This window comes from Bos mutus, chromosome 12, assembly GCF_027580195.1.
Source record: "Bos mutus isolate GX-2022 chromosome 12, NWIPB_WYAK_1.1, whole genome shotgun sequence".
Classification (NCBI taxonomy): Eukaryota; Metazoa; Chordata; class Mammalia; order Artiodactyla; family Bovidae; genus Bos; species Bos mutus.
In genome coordinates, this window is record NC_091628.1 from 35557503 (window position 1) to 35578961 (window position 21459).

General features: G+C 40.7%; 1 protein-coding gene across 2 annotated transcripts in view; it reads left to right on the forward strand.

The window, feature by feature from the left end:
- Positions 1–21459, forward strand: part of XPO4 (exportin 4) — a 92431-nt gene that overhangs the window by 9282 nt on the left and 61690 nt on the right. Inside the window, exons 2-5 of one of the 2 annotated variants that reach the window (XM_070380534.1) lie at positions 9084–9189; positions 14120–14273; positions 14382–14523; positions 18280–18418. In XM_070380534.1, coding sequence (XP_070236635.1) covers positions 14429–14523; positions 18280–18418 — 234 coding nt within the window. In that variant the 5' untranslated portion in view covers positions 9084–9189; positions 14120–14273; positions 14382–14428. The remainder of the gene's footprint in view (positions 1–9083; positions 9190–14119; positions 14274–14381; positions 14524–18279; positions 18419–21459) is intronic. The other variant, XM_070380533.1, reaches the window with a different exon arrangement.

Below are 21459 nucleotides of genomic sequence, written 5' to 3' on the forward strand. Positions count from 1 at the left end.
CAAATGTGGCCAGTCACTGCTGTTTCAGACAGTGTGGGCTTAGTATGCTGCTGTATGTCTTTTTGCATTCATCTTCTGATTTATATTTCAGTTGTGAAATGCCTTTCCTTATCAATTTTTTTCTCTTTGTCATTATGGTTAGAAAATGAAAAATTCTTTATTCTCAACACTATTCAATGAAGCTTAAAGATGGTGTTCCCAGGTTTCATTTTGACCTTCTAGAAAGATCATATTATACTCTGAGCAATGTAGTAAAAAAAAATTGAGGATAATGTAATGGTGCTGATTTATTTTTATTTTACTATTGTATTATTTTTCTAGGAGGCTTTAAAATCACTTTTTAAAAAAATTTTGTTATTATTTTAGTTTCTTAGCATAATTTGAAATAATTGATGAGTTCTGATGAAATAATCTTTAGAATGATGAAATAACAAAATTTTTCAAGATATAGAAAAAATATGATCACCAAGATCATCTTCTGTATCTTAGAAAAGAGTCCAGTGGATACATAAATGACTTCAAATTACAGTGAGTTTTATTTTGTTTTTTAAAAATAGAATTTGCCTTTATTCTTTGGAAGACCTCTAAGTAAAAATCATGAAATATCAAGCCTTGCAAATTTAAAACTGCTTTAAAAAGAAATCTCCAAAATTGAGTCCAGGGGACCTTGATGGTTTACTGACAGTTCAAAGGGAATAGCTTTTTTGTTTCAACATTAGTTGATGTTTGCTGTAGTTTGTTTTTTTTTTTTTTTAAGATCTTTCTATCAGGTTAAGGAAATCTCCATCCATTCCTACTTTGCTAAAAATTTAGTCATTGATCTTAATTTGTTAAATATGTTTCTGCCTTTTTAAAAAAAAAAAACGATAATGTTGTCCTTCTCCCGCAATATGTCCAGGGCAGGAAGGGAGACCGAAGAACTGGAGAGGACTGTGACTGCACCGGCAAGCAGCCTGTGGGGGCTGTGGCTTTGGTGGGGAGAGGAGGCACTGGGGCCAGGAAGGGGCGAGGAGGCTGCGGGCTTGGTGCCTGTGGGCCAGCTCCTGGGGCTCCCAGGAGGGCAGAGAACTGACCTTCATTTTGTCCTCTAAGACTCTTAATATTTGTGTCTTTCTTCATTCTAAATAAATTTTCATATCTGTGTTCATTTTCTTCTCAATGTATCTAGTCTACCTTTTATTTTGCCCATTGAGTTTTTAAAACATTTTGTTTGTGGTGTATTAACTTACAGTAAAATTCACAAATCTTGGGTGTCCATTTTGAGGAGTTCAGGCAGTTGTGTATATACCCTTGTAACTACCATCCACACAAGGTCTATGTCTATGAATATTCAAGTTTTTCTTACTGCTCCTCAGAATCCTGTTGTCTTGTGCATGTTCATGCTAAGTAGCTTCAGTTGTGTCTGACTCTGTGACCGCATGGACAGTAGCCCTCCAGGCTCCCCTGTCCATGGGATTCTCCAGGCAAGAATACTGGAGTGGGTTTCCATGTCCTTCTCCAGGGGATCTTCCCGACCCAGGGATCAAACCTGTGTCTCAGTCTTCTGCATTGGCAGGCGAGTTCTTTACCATTAGCACCACCTGGGAAGGCTCTGTTGTGTTATCTTCCTTCTTGTATTTTTTAAAAAAATATGGTAAAATATAACATAAATTTTTCCATTTTGAGTACTTTCACATTGTTGTGCAACCATCATCAGTATGTCCAGAATTTTTCATCTTCCCAAAGTGAAACTGGTTCCACTATAAACAGTAACTCCACATTCTCCCCGTCCCCCAGCTCCTGGTACCCACTATTCTACTTTCTTTCTCCATGAATTCAACTATTTTAGGTACTTCATATGTGTGGAATGATAAAATATTTGTCTTTTTGTGGCTGTCTTATTTCACTTAGCATAAGGTTTTTGAGATTCATCCACGTTATGTGCCAGAATTTCATTCTTTTATAAAACTGAGTATATCCCATCCTGTGGATATATTATTTATCCATTCGTCCGTCAGTGGACACTTGGTTGTTTCTCCCTTTTGGCCATTTTGAATAGTGCTGCTATGAAACATTGGTATACAATCTTTCTGAGTCATGCTTTCAGTTCTTTTGAATGTATACCTGGAGGTGGAATGCTGTCTTGTATAGTGTATGTAATTTTTTGAGAAACTGCCGCTGTCTTCCATGGTGGCTCTGTATTGTTTTAACCTGGCACAATTTTACATTCGCTCCAGCAGTGGACAAGGGCTCCAGTTTCTTTACATCCTTGCCAACATTTTCTGTTTTTTTTATTTTTGCTTTGTTGTGTTTCATGAAGTGCTATATCATTGCAATGTTGACATGTTTCCCAGATTAGTGATCTTGAGACTTTATCAAGTGCCTTTTGGCCATTTGTGTATTATCTTCTTTGGAGAAACATGTATTCAAGTTTTTTTGCCCCCCCTCCCCTCCCTTTTTTGGCCATGCTGTGTGGAGTGCAAGATCTTTGTTCCCCAAGCAGGGATCAAACCCGTATAAGGAGCAAGGAGTGTTAACCACTGGACGGACAGAGAGGTCCCTTCCTTTGCCCATTTTAAAATTGTTTTTTATTTTTAGCTGATGTTGTAACAGTTCTTTATAGATTCTGGCTATTAATCCCTTATAGATATGTGACTTGTAATATTCAATAATTTTCTCAATTTCTCCCATTCTCTGAATTGCCATTATCTCCGTTAATATCATTTGATGTACAAAGGTTTTTATTTTTTATGACATCTGCTTCATACGTTTTAAATTTTTATTTCAAACATTTTATATTACATTTCTGGCATTTCCAGTATCTGTGAGTGTTGCTAGTTTGATCCTTTGATTTGCTGTTCTGCAAACTTAGGGAGGCTTGTGTCTTCATATGTTTAGAATTCCAGTATCAGCTCTGGAAGTGTTTATGGTAAGCTCCAAAGCTGGTATTCAGTGTGTTACTCTAATGGCTGAGCACAGGACTACTTCATGTTTCTTAGGTAAAAGTTTCTGGACCTCGTGGGTCCTGTTGAAATGGAACAAGAAACCTGTCTGTGGACCTGCTTCTGGTTGTCAGCTGTCTGGAGTCATTTTCCCTCCTTCATCCACCACTGGGGGCCAGACTGGCAAGCTTCTCCCTCTTTTCCTTCCTCCTCCTCCCCATTTATTTTTTAAAGTTTACCCTTGTCCGGAGGATGCTAGCTTTCTGTGGAGTGTGTCCCTGTCTCAGGAGGGCCCTGGCTGTCTCTCCTGTCTGCTACACCTTGGGCAGCTATCCAGATGGAGCTTGAGGTCACTCAGGGTTCGTACGTGTCTCCAGGGTGGATCCATGAGAACATGCTGTCATGTCATCTTTGGATCCCTGCTTTTGCTTCCTTTCTCACTTCTGAGGATTCCTTGATTTCCTGTAAGCGCAGCAGTATATTACAATTTTAAAGAAATGTTTTATTCACTATTTTAATTTGGTTTTAGCAAAAGAGTTGTTCAAGGTATCTGGTCATCATTACTATCAGGATTGAATGCCCACTCATTTAAAAAAAGGACATGTTAAATAAGTGGGAAAGCACATAGAACAATATAAATCATACCCCTGTACCTGTCTCCTTGGGTAACATGTTAACAGCCATTTTGCTTACAGTCTTAAAAAAATCACAGATGTGATTCAGGCCCCTTTGGATTTCCTTGAGATACCATTCTTCAGACCCTGCTTCTTCATCCACAAAGATAACCACGATTTTAAAGTTGTTTCCTTTCCGTGTTTGTACATTTTGCCTACAAAGGTAAATAATATAGTATATTGAGTTAAAATTGTTTTTACATAAATGATATATTGTATATGTCTCATCATTTGCTTCTTCAGAATAACTTTCAGAGTTTATCTCCTTGGTAAACATAGCTCTTACAAACCATTCTATTGGTGGTACTGTATGTATTCCCCATTGGTGGGAATGTCATTGTTGTTAATAAATAGTCCTATAGGAATGTCTCAGTGTAGGGGAGAGGTTCTCTAGGAATAAATGCCTAGAAGTGGACTGGTGCACACCTTGCTGTTCTTAAGAACTTACTCTACAGAATTGTGAATTTCAAGTGAATGGCCCATTTTAGATTACCAGCAGTTTATAACTGTCTGCTGTACCCTGAGCTCTCCAGGCTCTTGTTTTTGTACTAGACTTCTGTCAACCATTCAGAGACAGCTCATTGTTTCACCATGCATTTCTGAGGTTCCCATTGAGATTGAGTACGTCCCCTTGTTTATTGAGCAGTTTTCCTTCTACTCTGTGAGTTGTCTGTCCATTGGCTATTTTTCTGCTGAGATTGGATTTGGCCGCATGTAACAGGAAGCACCAATGACAGTGCCTGAGCTCTGGAACTGAAGAGGAGGAGCTGCCGGTCATGCTCCGTGTTGTCCTTTCTTTTGTGGGGTTTTTATGATTAATCCTTTGTTAATTACATGCAGTGCAGTTATTGTCTTCTAATCATCTTTTACTTATGGTTAATGTTTAGGAAGTTATTTTAATATAATTGAATTGTTTTAAAAAATTGTGCCTTTTATTTATTTAAAAAGTCTTGCCTTACCCTGGTATTTTCCTGTGTCTTGTTAAAAGTTTTTTTAAAGTTTTGCTTTTCATTTTTCACCTAGAATTTAGTACTATGTGTATAAATGGGTAGAGAGCTAATCTTACATTTTTGCTTATAAATAGCCAACGTTCTAGTGCCTTTTATTGTAAAGTTTAGTCTTCACTAATTTGTTACATCTCATGAGTTTCTGGGAATTCTCTCTATTCCATTGTTTGTTTTTTCCTGCTCTTTTACTGTGTTTTAAATTATTATTATGCCTTAAGTGTTGGAGGTGGAAACAGTGTCAGACTTTATTTTTTGGGGCTCCAAAATCACTGCAGATGGTGACTGCAGCCATGAAATTAAAAGACGCTTACTCCTTGGAAGGAAAGTTATGACCAACCTAGACAGCATATTCAAAAGCAGAGACATTACTTTGCCAACAAAGGTCCATCTAGTCAAGGCCATGGTTTTTCCAATGGTCATGTATGGATGTGAGAGTTGGATTTGAAGAAAGCTGAGCACCGAAAAATTGATGCTTTTGAACTGTGGTGTTGGAGAAGACTCTTGAGAGTCCCTTGGATTGCAAGGAGATCCAACCAGTCCATTCTAAAGGAAGTTGGTCCTGGGTGTTCTTTGGAAGGACTGATAAACTCCAATACTTTGGCCACCTCCTGGGAAGAGTTGACTCATTGGAAAGACTCTGATGCTGAGAGGGATTGGGGGCAGGAGGAGAAGGGGACGACAGAGGATGAGATGGCTGGATGGTATCACTGACCAGATGGACGTGAGTCTGAGTGAACTCCGGGAGTTGGTGATGGACAGGGAGGCCTGGCGTGCTGCAATTCATGGGGTCACAAAGAGTCGGACACGACTGAGCAACTGAACTGAACTGAAGGGTTGACACTTAAATTATTATTTTAAGTATTTATATGTGGTTGGATACGACTCCCTTCTTATCATTCTTTTTCTGCATGTTTTTAAATGGCTATTTTTTTGAGCCTCAAGTGTGATTTACTTTTTGTCTGAGGTGTAATTGACATTTAACACTATGTTAGTTTCAGGGATTTCCCTGGCAGTCCAGTGGTTAAGACTCTGTGCTTCTAGTGCATCGGGTGAGGGTTTGATCCCTGGTCAGGAACTAAGATGCTGCATGTCACGAGGCCAAAGACAAAACAAACAAAAAATAGCCAAAAAAACCCCACCCAAGTTATATTAGTTTCAAATGTATGACATAATGATTTGTATATATTGATAAATGACCACCATAATAAGTCTGGTTGACATCCATCGCCAAATATTTTTATAATTTGTGTGTGTGTGTGTGTGTGTGTGTGATGAGAACTTTTAAGATCTGTTCTCTCAGCAATATTCAGATAAGCAGTTCAGTATAATTAATTGTGGGCTTCCCAGGTGGCTCAGCGGTAAAGAATCTCCTACTAATGCAGGAGACCTGGGCATGATCCCTGGGTCGGGAAGATCCCTTGGAGAAGGAAATGGCAATCCACTCCAGTATTCCTGTTTGAGAAATCCCATGGAATAGGAGCCTGGCGGCTGCAGACTTTAGAATTACAGAGTCACACTGGCTTAGTGACTAAACAGCCAACAGAACGGTTGTTGGAGTCTCCAGGCAGTGCTTTACACCCCCAGGGCTTAGTTGTTTTGGAACTGAAAGTTTGTACCTTTTAACCACTTTCATTCATTTTGACCACTCCCCGCTTCTGCTTCTGATAGCCACCAATTTCTGTTTTCTGTATCTTATGCTTAGGGTTTTGCATTTTGTTCTTGTTTTTTGTTCCACGTGTAAGTGAGACCATAACGTATTTGCTTTTCTCTGTCTGACTTATTTCATTTAGCATAAGTCTCTAAAGCTCCCCTTTTCCAAATTATTTTGACTGTTTGTCTTTTCTTCGATGTGTCTGGGTCACCTTGTCATATTCTGAGATAATACAATTCCAGTTTAAGTCTCAAAAAGGTTTAATTACTGTAGGTTGATTTTGGGAGATCCATAAGCATGTTTTTAACCACAGTTCTCTTAGCAATTATAAGGTGTATTCCTTAGCATCATTAGATGGGGGGACCAGAGAGGGGTCCTTGTCCAAGGCTTCCCAACTGCTGTGCTGCACAGATAAATAATTAGAAACCAGGTCTTTCTGATGGCTGTAAGGGATTTTTAAGAGAGTTGACCTGTTGTAAGCAGAAAGACTATATCCCTGTCTACCTGTCTAGTGAAACTGTGCTGCCTGCTCCACACTCAGAAAGTGTCAGTGCTGTTCCCACCTCTCCCTTGTGCATGGGCTTGGCTCTCGGAATTTAGAGATGAGTGAAAGGAGGGCTCTGGTGTCACAGAAACAGTAGAGAAAGGAAAGAGGGCAGCGAATACCTGCAGTACCTTGTGATGAGTCGGGTGATGGAGGCTTCCCACGTGTGGGTACTGGGGGCTCACACGTGTTGGTGGTGCCAGGTCGGGTAGAGACGTCTCTTGTGCTCCATCTAGGGGAAGGTCAGGAGAGGCTGGTAAAGAGGGACGGGACTGAAGCAGCTGTGAAGGGTGACCTTCTGAAGAGGAGGGCGTTCTAGGTCAGAGCTGCCTGGGGGTCTTGGGGAGATGCGTGTGTTTGGTTTTGACTCCCAGCCTATTGAATCTTCCGGCACTGGGGATTTTTTTTTTTTTTTTTAAGACAAAGCAGTTTCTCACGACTTTATAATAACTTGTTATTTGGAAACCGTTAAAAACTCATTTTCAAGGAGAAAGAATTTGAAAGTTTAGTTTTGAGAAATTAAAGTGAATACCATCTTGTACCTTAACATATTGACTTGATGATTTTATTGTTTGTGTGATAATGTTCAACCAGGTGGTTAATATAAGCTTTTAGTTTATACTTCATCATTTGAACTTAAAAATGGAATTCATTTTTTATGTTATATTAAAATTGTATTCAGACTTGTATCTTGTTAAGTGTATGATATTAGGCTGTCCCGGGATCATTAACTTTGGGAGCTGTTTTGTTTGTAGAACTTGTATTCGTAAACAGTATAGCAGGTGGTGGTAGTGTTCAGCATGCTGTGTATTCAGGTCATAGTCAGCAGATGAAGGGTCTTGTGAAAGCACAGTGAACTCCTTGAATTAGGGAAAATGGTGGAATGAAGAATTTGCAAATGAAAAAAATTTATGTTTAGCATAGTTAGCTGTTCACAATATTTTATTAATAAAGCTTTTAAAAATATTCAAGGGGACTTCCCTGATGGTTCAGTGGCTAAGACTCTGTGGTTCCAATTTAGGGGATGCGAGTTTGATCCCTGGTTGAAACTAAGATCCTGCGTGCTGCAACTAAGAGTTCACCTGCTGTAACTGAACATCCTGAGTGCTGCAATTGAAACCTGGTGCAGCCAAAATTAGGGGGAAAAACAAAACAGAACTGAATGTAACACAGTTCTTTTAAAAAGACTGATACATAGATGATTTACAGTGTTGGTTTAGGTGTACAGTATAGTCAGTGTTTTTGTAGATTATACTCCATTGTAGGTTATTACAAGATAAGGGCTGTAATTCCCTTTGCTGTACAGCATAATCCTTGTTCTCTAATTACCATAGTTTTTTAGTGGAAATGTTTTCATTTTTACCTGGAGAGCTGTAGAGGGTGCTATATCATTAGGAATAGTAGTCTGAACTAGCTTTAGCTAATTAGAATTCCTTTAGGCAAGAGAATCAAAGTTAGTTGACTTTTCTTGGATTTTTAAAAACTATTTTAACTGAAAATAGAGTGACTAATGTTGCATAGTTGATAGACTTTATATTGAGTATTGATTTAATGTATCTGGCAAAATGTTTTTCATCTTCCTAGGTCTTTGAATACACTTGAAGTGATTTCCCCAATGTATATTGGTTATAGCAACAGAGGTTTATTTTCTTGCCACCTCCCCCACTCCCCTAATTGAGGAATATGATATTTTAATCTGTATGCTGTACAAGCCAGTCTCTCCTTCTAAGCTTCAGATGGGTCTCAGTGAAGTCAGAGATAACCGAACCGTGGAATGGGAATGTATGTTTTAGGTCAGGCTGGTTCAGAAGATACTGTCTTTGAAAGAAATATTGTTAGAACAAAATGGAACTTGAAGACCTGAGCAGACTATCTTAAAAGATCATTTTTAGAAATCAAGTTTTAGTAACTTTGGATTCAGTTTCACCTGTGCCTATTAGAAGTGATTTGAACTTCATCACTTTAAATGGAATGGTATATTTGGGAATAAAAGATACTATTAGCTATGTTTTTTAAAAAGTTTACCAAAAAATGTAAAATAAGTATCTACCTTTCTAAAATGTTAGGCAACTTGATCGAAACCTTGCCAGGAGTTTCTTCTGTTTTCTTGAAGATGTATTTTAGGTGTTTATTATAATGTTTAATACTGTAGTTCCTAAGCAAGAATTTGTCCTCCTGTTGTCTCCAAAAGTAAAAATATTTTCTCTTGTTGTGGGTAAAAGGATTGCTGTTGTTGAAGCCTCCTTATTAAACAAGTGTGCTCTGTGTTTGTGTTTAACTCTCAAGGCACCACCTTCCATGGTTAACACTGAGCAGCGCCAGCATGCTGAGCATATATTCTTATCATTTAGGAAGTCAAAATCACCGTTTGCAGTTTGCAAGCATATTTTGGGTAAGTGTGTTTACTTTAAAAATACCTAATTTTTCTATCTTGAACTTTAGATGTTTGAATTCATTTAAAAATAAGCAGGTTTGTACAGTTAAATTTTCCATTAGTCACTCCACTGGAGTGACTTTAAAGATATTCCATAAGGCCAGAGAGAAAACTTTGGTTTTGCTTTGGATTTTCCTTCTTTAAGTTTCGCACTCAATAAGTTGTTTTATTATTGGCCATAATATCAAGGCTTATAATGGTGGGAGGAAAATCTAATGTTTTTTCTATTGTTTTCAAGTATGATATCACTTACAGGAAATGCACTGTAATTCATCCCAGTGTTTTAAAGTTAAGATTATTTTTGGAGATTTCTACAGTTTCTTTTAGTTGTTTTTTTCAGTTTTTTAAAAACCATATATAATAGTTTGTACTCAGCTCATGTAGTGAATATTAGTCAGTTCTGTGTGAGTTCTTCATTGTATGTCATAAAATGAAACACTGAGTTTTTTACTCTTGTAAAAAATGTTTTGTTTGTACCTTATATCTGACATACGTAGAGAGTGATCTCTTTCCTTTAAAAGTAATAACAGCAGTTATAACTTGTTCAAAAATGGCATTCTCTTTGCCGCTTAGATATTTTTCAATTATTATAAGAGAGATTTCATTGTTTAGTTATTTTATGACCTGATTTTTGTTGGCTCTTTTTCTTATTTGGAATCATTTTTTGTAATCCCTATTGGGGGCTCTGAAAGGAAGCCTGTTTGAGGTGTCCATGACTACAGAATTGGTTAGTTGAGTGTTAGGAGCTGAAAAATCTACCTTGTGTTCTTGTGCTTTAGGAAGGCTAATCCGCTAGCCCCCAGCACTCTGGGAAATAGCCCACAGTCGGTCTCTGTGCGCAGTGCTTTCCGGGTCAGGGCCTTCAGTGGAAGGGCTGGGCGCCGGGGTACCTGCAGCCCGGAAGCAGCTCAGGAAGTCTCATTGCCCCTCGGAGCCTTTTCCATCTGTGAAATGGGCATAATGATGCCATTTCCTTAAATGGACTTGACCGTGTTAAGTTGTAGTGAGGCGCAGATATAGCAACAAGGGAAAGCACTTGGCGAGAGGTCAGGTGAAGGTCATTGCCACGTGACCACATGTCAGACAGCCTTTGAAAAGCGCTCTGTGCGGAGCTGGCAGCTGTGGTAAAGGCGGCTCTGTCCCCTCCAGGAGTTAGAGCTTAAGTTAGAGAAGCAGTCTAATACTCACCTTTAATTCTAAATGAGGCAGGTTTTTGTTTTTTTTGTTTTTTTTGAGTAGTCAATTTTTATACTTGGTTGAATTTGTTTCTGACACTAAGAAAACTTGTTACCATGTGGAGAATATTTAACTCAGTATTAAATTAAAAGAAGCAAAACTGAAGATCATTAAGAGTTGAAGGGAGCCTTGCTTCTTCATCCTTAGGGCCTTGAAGCTGTCAGTGTCAGTGGAGGGAGAAAAGCTCAGGTGATCCAAGCCTGGCTTTCGAGGTTTCGGCCTAACTGTGTTAGCAGGTCCCCGTGGTGTCTCATCCGACTTCCGGCCATGACTCGGTTATCATTCTGTACTGGCTGGGAAATACCGGCCTCAGTGATAAGTATGTTATTAGAGTGTATTTGTTTACCACTCTTTCCTTTTTAGAGTATGTATATTTTATGAAGAACTATTGCTTTGTCATGACTTGAGCTTGTTTTAGAATACTTTTGTTTTCCTGACAGAAATTTCGAAAGAATAGTATTGCTAGTTCTGGCCACGCTACTGAAAGCATTTTGGGTTTTGAGACATAACTATTTAAAAGTTGGGTGCATGTGTTACAAGCATAATCATTAATGTACTGCAAAGCCCGGTGTTACATTAATGTTGACGTCTGAACTTCACGGAAAGCTTAACTCCTTACCCAGTTGCCACCAGCCCAGAAACGTTAGTTCCTCTGAGAAGACTTCTCACGCACGTGGCAGTCGATCGCAATCCAGGGTTTCACGTTCTTGTTTCGGGATATAGGTCACTTGTGTGGAGTGTCTGGGTGATAGGTTCTGATGAAGGGGAGGCTTTCTCTTGGATGCTTCCTTTTTCTGGCCTTTTAAAATTCTTCTTTCTCTCTTCTTACTTAAGTTTTGTTATTTCTTATTTTTCCTCATTTCTTTCTCGTCTTAAGCTTTTGTTTTCATTGTAGCTTTAATTTCTTTGCTCTTTTCTGTGTGTGTGCACTTGTGTGCATGTTGCATGCTTCTGCGTTTTGTTAGAAGGGCACTTTCTGACTTTTTTGCCTCAGAAGTCTTTGGCACTTAGGAATTTACTAGTTTTGTAGGGTCAGATGTTCCTTCGGGAAACCTGTGCGTTCTGCTCTTGTTGAAGAAATCTCCCCCAGACCTGAGTGGGTCACGCACTTTTGGAGCTCTCCAGGAGAAGATTTCTCTCGTTTTTCATCTCAGAGACATCTGAGAGAGAGCAAATCCGAGCCTTACTACTGTTAGTGTGCGTGTGTCACCATGAGGCTTACGTGGCCTTTGCTTTGGGCAGCAGCCCCAGCGGGGAGGGCAGTGCACTTTCTGGATGCCGGAAGGCAGTGCTGGTGCTCCCGGCCCTCAGTTTCGCTCTCTCTTTAGTCTTCCTGTCTGTGTCTGGTTTCAGATGGCCGACAAGATGCACCTGAATTTTATTTATGTAATTGTTATTGGAGAGAGTTACTGTGGTAGGAAGTAAAAGCTTCCTGCTAAGGTGGCTTAAATTAACTTGTCATTTTTCAGACAGTGTCCTAGTCAGTGGGAAGTCACCCTTGAGAGTGTTAGTGATTCCTGCTGAGCCGGGAGCTCTGCACAGGGACCTTGCAGTTTTGAGCATCTCAGCGGAGAGCAAGACGGAGGCTCCTGTGTGTGCGAAGGCCTCACCTGCTGCCGGCAGGCTTGCAGAGTTCTGGCTGCCGTCTTCTGCATGTTTCTGTTAGGTTTAAGTGCAGTTTAGGAAGGCCAACGGCAGTGTTTATGAGAAGGAACTTTTTATTAAGTTAGGAAAACTACTTTTAAATCTGGAATCTGACTTTCTTTCTTTTTTTTTTTTTCAGATTCCTCCTTTCTTAGAGACATTTTCTTACAGGAATAGTAGTACAGAGATCTTCATTTGATACCAAACAGCTACCTAAGGAAAAGAGTTCTCTTGAAAACTTCTGTATGTCATTTATCTGTAATTGTCTCCTTACAGTTGCAAACAAGGGGACAGGGAAGAAAAAGGCTAGACTGTAAGCACAGTTAGACAGGAGCATGTTCAGTGGTCATGAGAAGCAGGAGTGCCTGCCGGGCCTCCTGGCACCTGCTTTCAGGGCAGGCACACATCACCCAACAGACAGGGCCATCCACGCGGGCCTCAGTCTCCTCTGTCTCTCGGTGCGACAGCTTCTTCAGCTGTGACATGCAGGTATCAGATTAGGGGATCTCTGCAGGGTTCTGTTTCTAAAATTCTGTGAGTCCCTACAATATTGCTTCCCTGTTCAAATCCGTGGTTAAGGATTGCAGGTCCTTAAAAACTTTACATTGCAGTGAAAAGTGCAGATAGGCAAATAACCATCGTTTTAAGAAGAGGTTTATAGTAAATGATTTGAATTACTTTTATGAGGCAGTACCGTATTTCTCCTTAGTGAGCTAAATAAATAGCACTGGTTTCTGTTTCAAGTCCTCTTTGACTAAAACACTTTTTTTTTTCCTACTAGAACTTTAAATGCATCTTTTTAGGATAGGTTTACATTTTTGGACACTATTGCTTTATTCCTTGTATTTTAAGTTTTCTAAAATTTTGTGAGTTCTGATTACCATTTCGATTAGAATTCATGTTAAAATGGCATGGACTAATAAAAAAAAAAAGGTCCAGATTGATTCCTCTTACTAGTTTTGATATTTTCAAAACCCCCTCACTGTAGCCTAGTATGATAGGAATTGACGTAGGCATACCTTTCTTTGAACACTTCTATAGAAAATTGTGTCGAGATCACGTGTAATATTTGTAAATGGTCTGCACTTGAAAAGCGGAGAAAATGATGTGCCTGCCCGTGTCTTCATGCTCTTCTGAGAAGTCATTGTAGGTACTGTTCTGTGCCTACAAGTGTCTCTTGGGCCTCAGGCGCTCCTGTGCAGTGATCTTGGCAGAAACCCGGAGTTGGATCAGACTCTGTATGGGTTGCACATGATGGTTATTTTGTAGAGCTTCAGAAAATTTCTACTTTTTCTTGACTTCATTTTGACTGTCTCTCCCTTTTGATGCTGCTGCTTTGGAAACCAATAATAGCGGTGTTGGTGAATAAAAGAAAAAAATAGAAAATTAATGTAAAGCGTTTCTTCAGTATGTTAATTTTCTATTTTTTTTTTTTAACTCTCCTGATTCAGTTTTAGTTCACTGGGTAAAAAAAGAACAGGTAACCATCTCCTTCCTTGTCTAAAAGTTCTGTTTAAAATGAATAAGCGCAGAATGCGCAGGGGAAGATGAGCTGCTGTTTAAAGATGGTGTCTGGTTTCCCCTCAGAAGCGGGTTCAGTGCAGATGCTGTAACTTGCTCATTAAAGCTGGATCTTTCTGAGTGTAGCTTTGGGATTTTACTCAGTTTGATCACTACTGCAATCAGAAAATTCACAAGAACTTCTCACCTTGTGTAAATGTGACCTTTTTATTTTTTAAACATTTTGAGGAAAAGAACCTGAATGTGATTGTGCTCATTTCTGAACTTGCTATTGGAGATGGGCCATCCTGCTCAAAGCTTAATTACGTAACAAACTTGAGATATCTTGACAGCGTGGCTCATCACAGATAGTAATGTTCAGAGGCTCATTTGTCAGATTCTCTGCAGATATAAAGTTCTGTTTTGCACAGGGTGAGAATCTCTTAGAACGTTTTCTGATTGCTTTCTATTTTTATTTTATTTTTGTTAAAGCTGTGTTATTTTTTAGTTCTTCATGCTTTGGAAGTAACAGTTGAAGAGAGGTGAGGAAAGTTTGTGACAATTGTGATCGGTGACTAGCTGCCACCTGCCTGAGGTGTCTTCTGAGAGGAACTAACCTCTTTGTGGTGCTAGAGCAAGGTCACTGGATAAAAAAGGAACAGGTAACCATCTCCTTCCTTGTCTGAAAGTTCTCTTTAAAATTAATAAACGCAGAATGCGCAGGGGAAGGTGGGCTGCTGTTTAAAGATGGTGTCTGGTTTCCTCCCCAGAAACGAGTAAAGTGGACTATGTCCTCTTCCAAGCTGCCACAGCCATCATGGAGGCTGTGGTCCGAGAGTGGATTCTGCTGGAGAAGGCCAGTATTGAGTCCCTGCGCACCTTCCTCCTGACCTACGTCCTGCAGAGGCCTCAGTGAGTACCTGCTCTCAGCTCATCTTTAGGCTGGGTTTTCCTTTGCTTTTCAGTCACTGATGTTTATGGTTAAACTCTGTGTGGGTTCATATCTTAAAAATTTACGTACATGTGATTATAGGTTGTTTTGGAACTTAATGATGGGAGATGTTTTTACTATAAGCTTGTGACGCTGGGTTTCATTTCTTTGAATAGATTGTGCTTGGATGTTAGGGCTTTTTGTTGTTTAGTTCCAGAATTTTATTTATAAATAAAAGTTGATCTTTGACTCGGTCGAAAATCCTTTATACTTGTGCTTCTTTTGGTTCTTGGTGTATATTATAAGACATAGGTGAGTAGCCATGAGGGTTGGGAGAAGTCAGGCACCATTAACATGTACATAGAGACGGCAGTGTTGAGAAGGTTGTAGAGCCGAAAGCACCGCATTCTTTTTAAGTTTCCTGTGGAGAGGGGTCAGGTCTGAGGAATAGGGTGAGAGTGAGTTTTCTTTTTATATTATACACATTGTATTGTTTAAAAATTTTAAAGATTGTGTGAATTCATTGCCTGTATGGTTTAGAAACAAATGAGGAAAACTACTGGCCATACAGGTTTTGGGAGAAATTAATTTACTGTATATCTTTTTTTTTTTTTTTAAGTCCCCTCAATACCAAGTCTCCTAAGGACAGGCATCATACATTGTGTGCAGTTTGTGCAGTTGAACACTTTTTTGCACAGATATTTATTTTCACACTCAATGAAGAACTGTTACATAATGAGAACTGCTGGTGATTAAGGATGCTGGTCTTGGTGACCGAGATGCACACAGCCTAAAAGATATTTCTCCGTGTTCTGTGTGGCTTTGTTCCTGCTCGGTTCACTAGCAGTCTCTGAGTTCACAGTACTTAGCACTCAGTAAAGTGCTAGTAAGTGCTTCATGTAGAAGAATGCACAAGAGAAAAATCCCAAGTGTGACTCAGCCTGTTAGTATCACAGGTTGGAAGGATAACATGTTCCAGGGATGAGCAAAGGTGCTTGTCTCCAAGTGAGGGTGTGGCTTATTTGTTTCAGTTTTAACAGCATAAGGAAAACTCGCTCCTATTACAGACCTTTCTCTTCTCCTTCATGCTGTTTTTCTTCCTTTAAATTTGTTGTTTAATGAACCCTTTTGGATGTTGCTGTCAACTTGCCCTGAAGTCTCTCATATGTCACAGTCCACCCCCTCACGCCATATACACACACAGACGGCCCCCACCCCAACCTGGAGCTGCTCATTTATCACGGGTCTCCACCTCCCTGCCCGTACATGCCCACTCACCCCGCCTTTCAGCTTGGCAGATTTCAGTTGTGTGTGCGTGTCACCTCTTGTGTTATCCAAAATCATCTCACCATAATAATTCCAGTGAGTTCAGGGGCTATTTTAGAGTTGATTGTCGGGTTCCACATGGAAATAGTTCACTTATATATTGTCTCCCACATTTACTTTTTGGGGAAAAAAGTGTTCAGCCAAGTGGAAAGAGGAGTGCTGTGACCACGCCACGTGCCTTTTCCCTAGCAGAGGCTCAGCCAGCGATTCAGTGACTCCCACCCCTAAACCCCGCAGTGCAACTCTCCTTAGATCATCTCAGCGCTCTTGATATAACTCTGTATTTACATTATTCACTATAATTCTGACCTTCCCAGTTGTCTGAATAGTGCTGCTTATATCCCTTTTATCTTTTGTAGGTTACTCTTGGATTCAGGATTTAACCACAGATTATATGTCGTATTTAGTTGTTGTGTCTCGTTTAATCTAAATCAGTTCTGCCTCTTTTGGACTTTCATGTCACAGACGTTTTAATTTTGTAGAATGTGCTGAGTGGATCAGGGTCAAGTTAAAGCTTTTGGTGTGCCACATGGGTAGAGAGCTACAGGTTAGGGACTGTAGACTAATACATACGTGCTGTTGTATATCTCCCACTGCAGGCACCACCGTTTTCCTTTCTTTTCTATTGTTTCCTCCAGTCTATGAGTGAAATGCAGGGTACACTTTTTAGAGGCATATAGCATAGTGATTGAGAACGGGACTACGAGTACCCCTTGAGCCCCTTACTAACTCCGTGCCCTTGGGCAAATTAATGTCTTTGTGTATTAGTTGTCTGATTATTAAATAGAGTGAATAGTTGTACTTTACTCAAAAGATTGTAAGGATTAGATGTATTATTTTGTGAAGTTAGTTTATATAAAGACAGATTGTAAGCACTTAATAAATGTTAGGTATTATTGTTCTCTAGTGATTTGGGCTTCCCTGGTGGCTCAGATGGTGAAGAATCTGCCTGCAGTGCAGGAGACACGGGTTTGATCCCTGGGTTGGGAGGATCCCCTGGAGAAGGGAAAGGCTACCCACTCCAGTATTTTTGCCTGGAATTTTTCCATGGACAGACGAGCCTGGTGGCATACAGTCCATGGGGTCGTAAAGAGTCCCAGCTGTGAGCTTTAAAACTAGCTCTGTGTAGCTTTCTAGTGGCAGTCATTGTTTCAAACTGTTGTGTCCCCCAGAAGTACAAACATTCCCCTTGGTCACCTCACATTCTTGCACACAGTAGGGTCTTTGCTTTTATTTGCTTAATGAATCCTTCAGGTCTATTTTGAAGGAATGTTTTTCTCTTCATTCTTGACAGAGCAAGATATGTTTGTTCATTTGGATGAATGTCTGGTAAATGCCTGTTGTGTGGCAGGCAGTGTGCTTTTTCCATGGGACCACAGCAGCGTGTTCGGCATGGCAACCAACCAGGGAGACACAGTTAACCCCCGCAGAAATAGACACTTCGTGTTGTGTGTGGTGTGGGGAGCCCTCCTCTGGATAACCAGCTGGGTGCAGAGAGAGGTGTTTAGGGGGCTGGCCCTGCAGTTGTGAGAGTGAGTGGAGGGGCTGAGATGGAGGGAGGCCCAGGAATGGCCTTAAAAGTGGGGACTCTACCTTTTATGTCCACACGGGGACACCTTTCAGAGTAGAGCAAGCGCTGTTAGTTCTTGTGCTGGATGGCAAGGGGTTGGGGAGGCTGGGGCGGGTCCTACTGCCACAAGCCCCGCTGGGGAGTTTGGGTTTTGTCCCAGGGGCACGTGGTTGTTGAATCTGTGTGAAGTTCTAGAGGCTGGGTTATGAAGTTCAGAGTTAGGTTTTCCAAGCCTTTCTTTTAAGAAACGGTTGTGAAAAGACAGTTAAGTCTGTATGCCCCTGTGGCTCAACGGGCTTTGTAGGAGGCTTCATCTGAGACAGGTGTTTCTGCCACCACACTGAGGAACAGAACTTAGATACAAAGACTTTTTTCGTGTTCCTGTCTGTACAAATAGGTTTTTAAGAGTGTGTATGTTTTCATAGTGCTGTGTCTTGGCTAGCTAGCACGTTAGCTTTCCATATTAGCGGTGATGGAGATGGAGACGAGGCCACAGCATGTCTCTCTGGCAGGGTTGCCCAGAGTTGCCATGGCGCTTAGTGTGCATGGGCTGCGAAGCTGAGAGTGGGCAATCCTTGTTGTGACAACCCTGTTACTCTTACCCCCATTTCATGAGGAGACTGAGGCTCTTAGTGTGAAGGGGCTTGCCCAGGGTCATATAACCGTCACTGCTGGAGTGTGGATTCGAGCCCCGGACTCTGCAGTAGACCAGTGTGTGACCAGGAGCACGCCACCTTATGTGAGCCGTGCTGCCAGCAGCTGCAGTCACAGTGAGGAATCTGGGAGTATTTTTATATTGGATTTGTGTAAAAGTTTTCACAATGATTTTTATGTTTTACAGCCTCCAAAAGTATGTTCGGGAACAGATTCTATTAGCAGTAGCAGTAATTGTAAAACGAGGATCATTAGATAAATCAATTGACTGCAAAAGCATTTTTCATGAAGTCAGCCAGTTGATAAGTAGTGGCAACCCCACTGTGGTAAGTGTGCTATTTGTAAATATTTAAGTTTTATTTTGTATTACACTAATACTGTTACAGCAACAGTAATGGGTATCTACATTAAAAAAAAAAAAAAAGGCACAGTCTGATAAATCAAGCAATTTCTGTTTGTTCATGTTTTCTTCTAGTCCTTCTTCTATATGTGTACATATTGTGGGTAGAGTGTACTTTGCTTTTTCATTTGATTCTGTTTTTGTGTGTTACCAGGATTCATAATCATAAGTTCATAAACCTTGTATAGTTTTCATAATCCTATTTAATGGTGTCCAATATTACAAGCTAATATACCATAATATTCTTAACCATTACCCTTCTATTGAACATTTATCCCATTTTTAATAAACCTTTCACAAGGATTTGGAAATGTGTGAAGTAAATATGAAAATGATATCTGACATGAAAATTAAGTGTTGCAGTACTAGTAGGTGAAGGCATGCTATGACTAGCGGGTGTAACTGCACGCCTGAGTTTTCTGGGGAGCCTGGCCAGTTTTTACCTTTCCGTCTCCTGTTGCCTATAAGAACCAGTCAGTCTAGAGAGTGGTGGGCTGTGGTCAGCTGTGGTTCTTGGCTGGAGCTGCTGACTTTATCAGCTGGGGGAGATTTAGTTTGTGTCCAGTTGGGGTTGGCAGTACCTGGCTCAGCTGATTCTCAGGTGTTAAACCTTTCAGTGTTTTGGGTCATCTTTTCACTTTCCTAGTTCCTTTTCCTTAATCATTTGGAAGGTGTCTTTGAGGCTCTGCCCCTTACGTCTCTATATGGATGGTGCCTAGTGGTCCCCCAGTGAGCAGGGTGTGTTACGTGACTTGTGGTATGAAATGAGGACCATGGCTCTGTCCCTTCCCTTCCACAGTGTCTGGATGTCTTCTGCCACTTCTGACACACACACACAGACTCACATGCGTGTGTGCATGCTCACTTCCCACTCCTGCTGGGACTGACCCAGTGAGGTCTCCACTGAAGGGATTTCCTGTATCTGCCCTAGGTATTTCTTATTTTTCCTTCGGAGTTTTTCATATCAGCTTTATTGAGGAGTAAATTCCATGCATTATTCACCCACCGAGTTGTGACATTCTGTGTGCCAATGAACAGCCACACAGTCAGGATACAGAGTGCTGGAGGTTGACTGTGTGGATGGTGTGCTGTGTGCTGCATTGTGCTGGTTTCTTCCAGGAGCCGTGCTGTCGGTAGAAGTCGCTGTGTTGATGCAGATGTTCTGTCTTCACTCTCCAGCCTGTGGCACATGCAGCTTCTGAGTATTTGAAATGTGGCTTGTGTGACTGAGGAGCTGAATTTTTTATTTTATTTTAATTAAATTTTATTTGAATTCAGTATAGCCACATACATATTGCAAAAGACAACTGAATTGGACCCTGTAGTCTAGAGATTTTATAGTCTAAAGATCCTGTTCTATGTTCCTTCCACTTAATTGTAGTATTCTAGTTTAATTGTTTATATAAAGCTACCAACTTCAAAGATGTGCATGTTTGAATCATTATACTTTATGAGTTGTTTTGACTTTATGTAGTGAAGAGCTCTGTTGAAAATAGTCTACAGATAAGATTCCGTTAACAGTTTCCAAGGTAAAGATACCTGGGAATATGCTCTCAAAACCCTCTATAGGTTGATGGAGTCTCCCACTTCTGGTGAAGAGCTTTGCTGTTGAGGCACTGGCACCTCAGGGCGTGCATTCGTTGTGTGTCCAGCGTCCCACAGTTGCATGGATTTTGTTAGCCTCTCCTGCCTTACTTTTGGCCGTGTGGGCAGTCCAGCGAGGGCCTCACTGATGGTCATGGGGAAGTCATGTGGCAGCCTGTCTGGCCAGAACTCATAGGGAAAAGGTTGGACCTGAGGCTGCCCCTTGGAAATACCATCCCAGCCCCAACTCTGAACAGGTTCCTCTTTGTAACTTTGATTTTACTTAGCGACTCTCTGTCTCAGGTGACTTGTGTGCAGGACAGGATTCCAGCTCACTGTGACTGACCAGGAGGTGAACTGAGGAACTTAGCAGTGCCTCTGGGATTGTTGTTGATTGTCCTTGGTGATCCTGTCAGCTGAGGTGTCAGTGTCGAGGTGGAATTTCTACTCTGTTCTCGTTCACCACGGTAGCCTCCAGATGCTGAAGGCAAAGGCCCGGAGCCCTTGCTTCAGGAATGTGCACACGTCAGGAATTGGGAATTGTGCCCTCCTCTCTCTCCCCCTGGGTAACTGACCCTGATCCACCCCAGAAAGTAGGCCCACTGCAAATGGTGATTGGTTTCTTAGAGCCACTGAAATAACTGATGTTCTGAGAATGCTTGAAACAGATGTAGCTGTTTAGTTAGAGAAGATTTTGTGCTATTCACAGTACATTCCCTTTGAGAGGAATGAGTAAATTTAATATTCTCAGAAACTACTCCAAAACAGGAGGAGTTTTTTAAAGTTAAATTTCTCCTAACAGGACTTTTACAGTAGCAGAAAGTCAGTAGTGGGATGTAGAACTTAATTTCAATATTGCTAGATGAATTTGTTTTGGTGACCACACTGAAAATGTTGAACTTGGAAAGCATTCCCGCATTTATATGGCAAGTTCAAGTTCAAGACGTGTGCCTGGAGCCGTTCCTGTTCCTTCAGCAGGTTTAAAGATGAGGCTGCAGACCAGGAAACGTTTTAGTCTCTCTTCCTGTCTTCTCAGCTGCTAAGGATTTGTGCGAGTGCTTCAAGAGTTTGCATAAGATTTTCCTAGTCTTGGAGACATGAATAGCAATGGGGAAGAGGTTTAAAACTTTGAGAAGAAAGCAAAATGATGAAATCGGAAAACTGATGATAGTGGCTAGAAACTTTTGGTATAAAGGTGATTTTAGAGATACTTGAAGCGGTAACTGGTTTTCTCTGGATGAAAGAAAGGGTTGACCAAAAGGCTAGAAACTTTTGGTATAAAGGTGATTTTAGAGATACTTGAAGCGGTAACTGGTTTTCTCTGGATGAAAGAAAGGGTTCGTAGGTTAGTTGACTGACTACCCTTTTAAGAACGATGCTTCC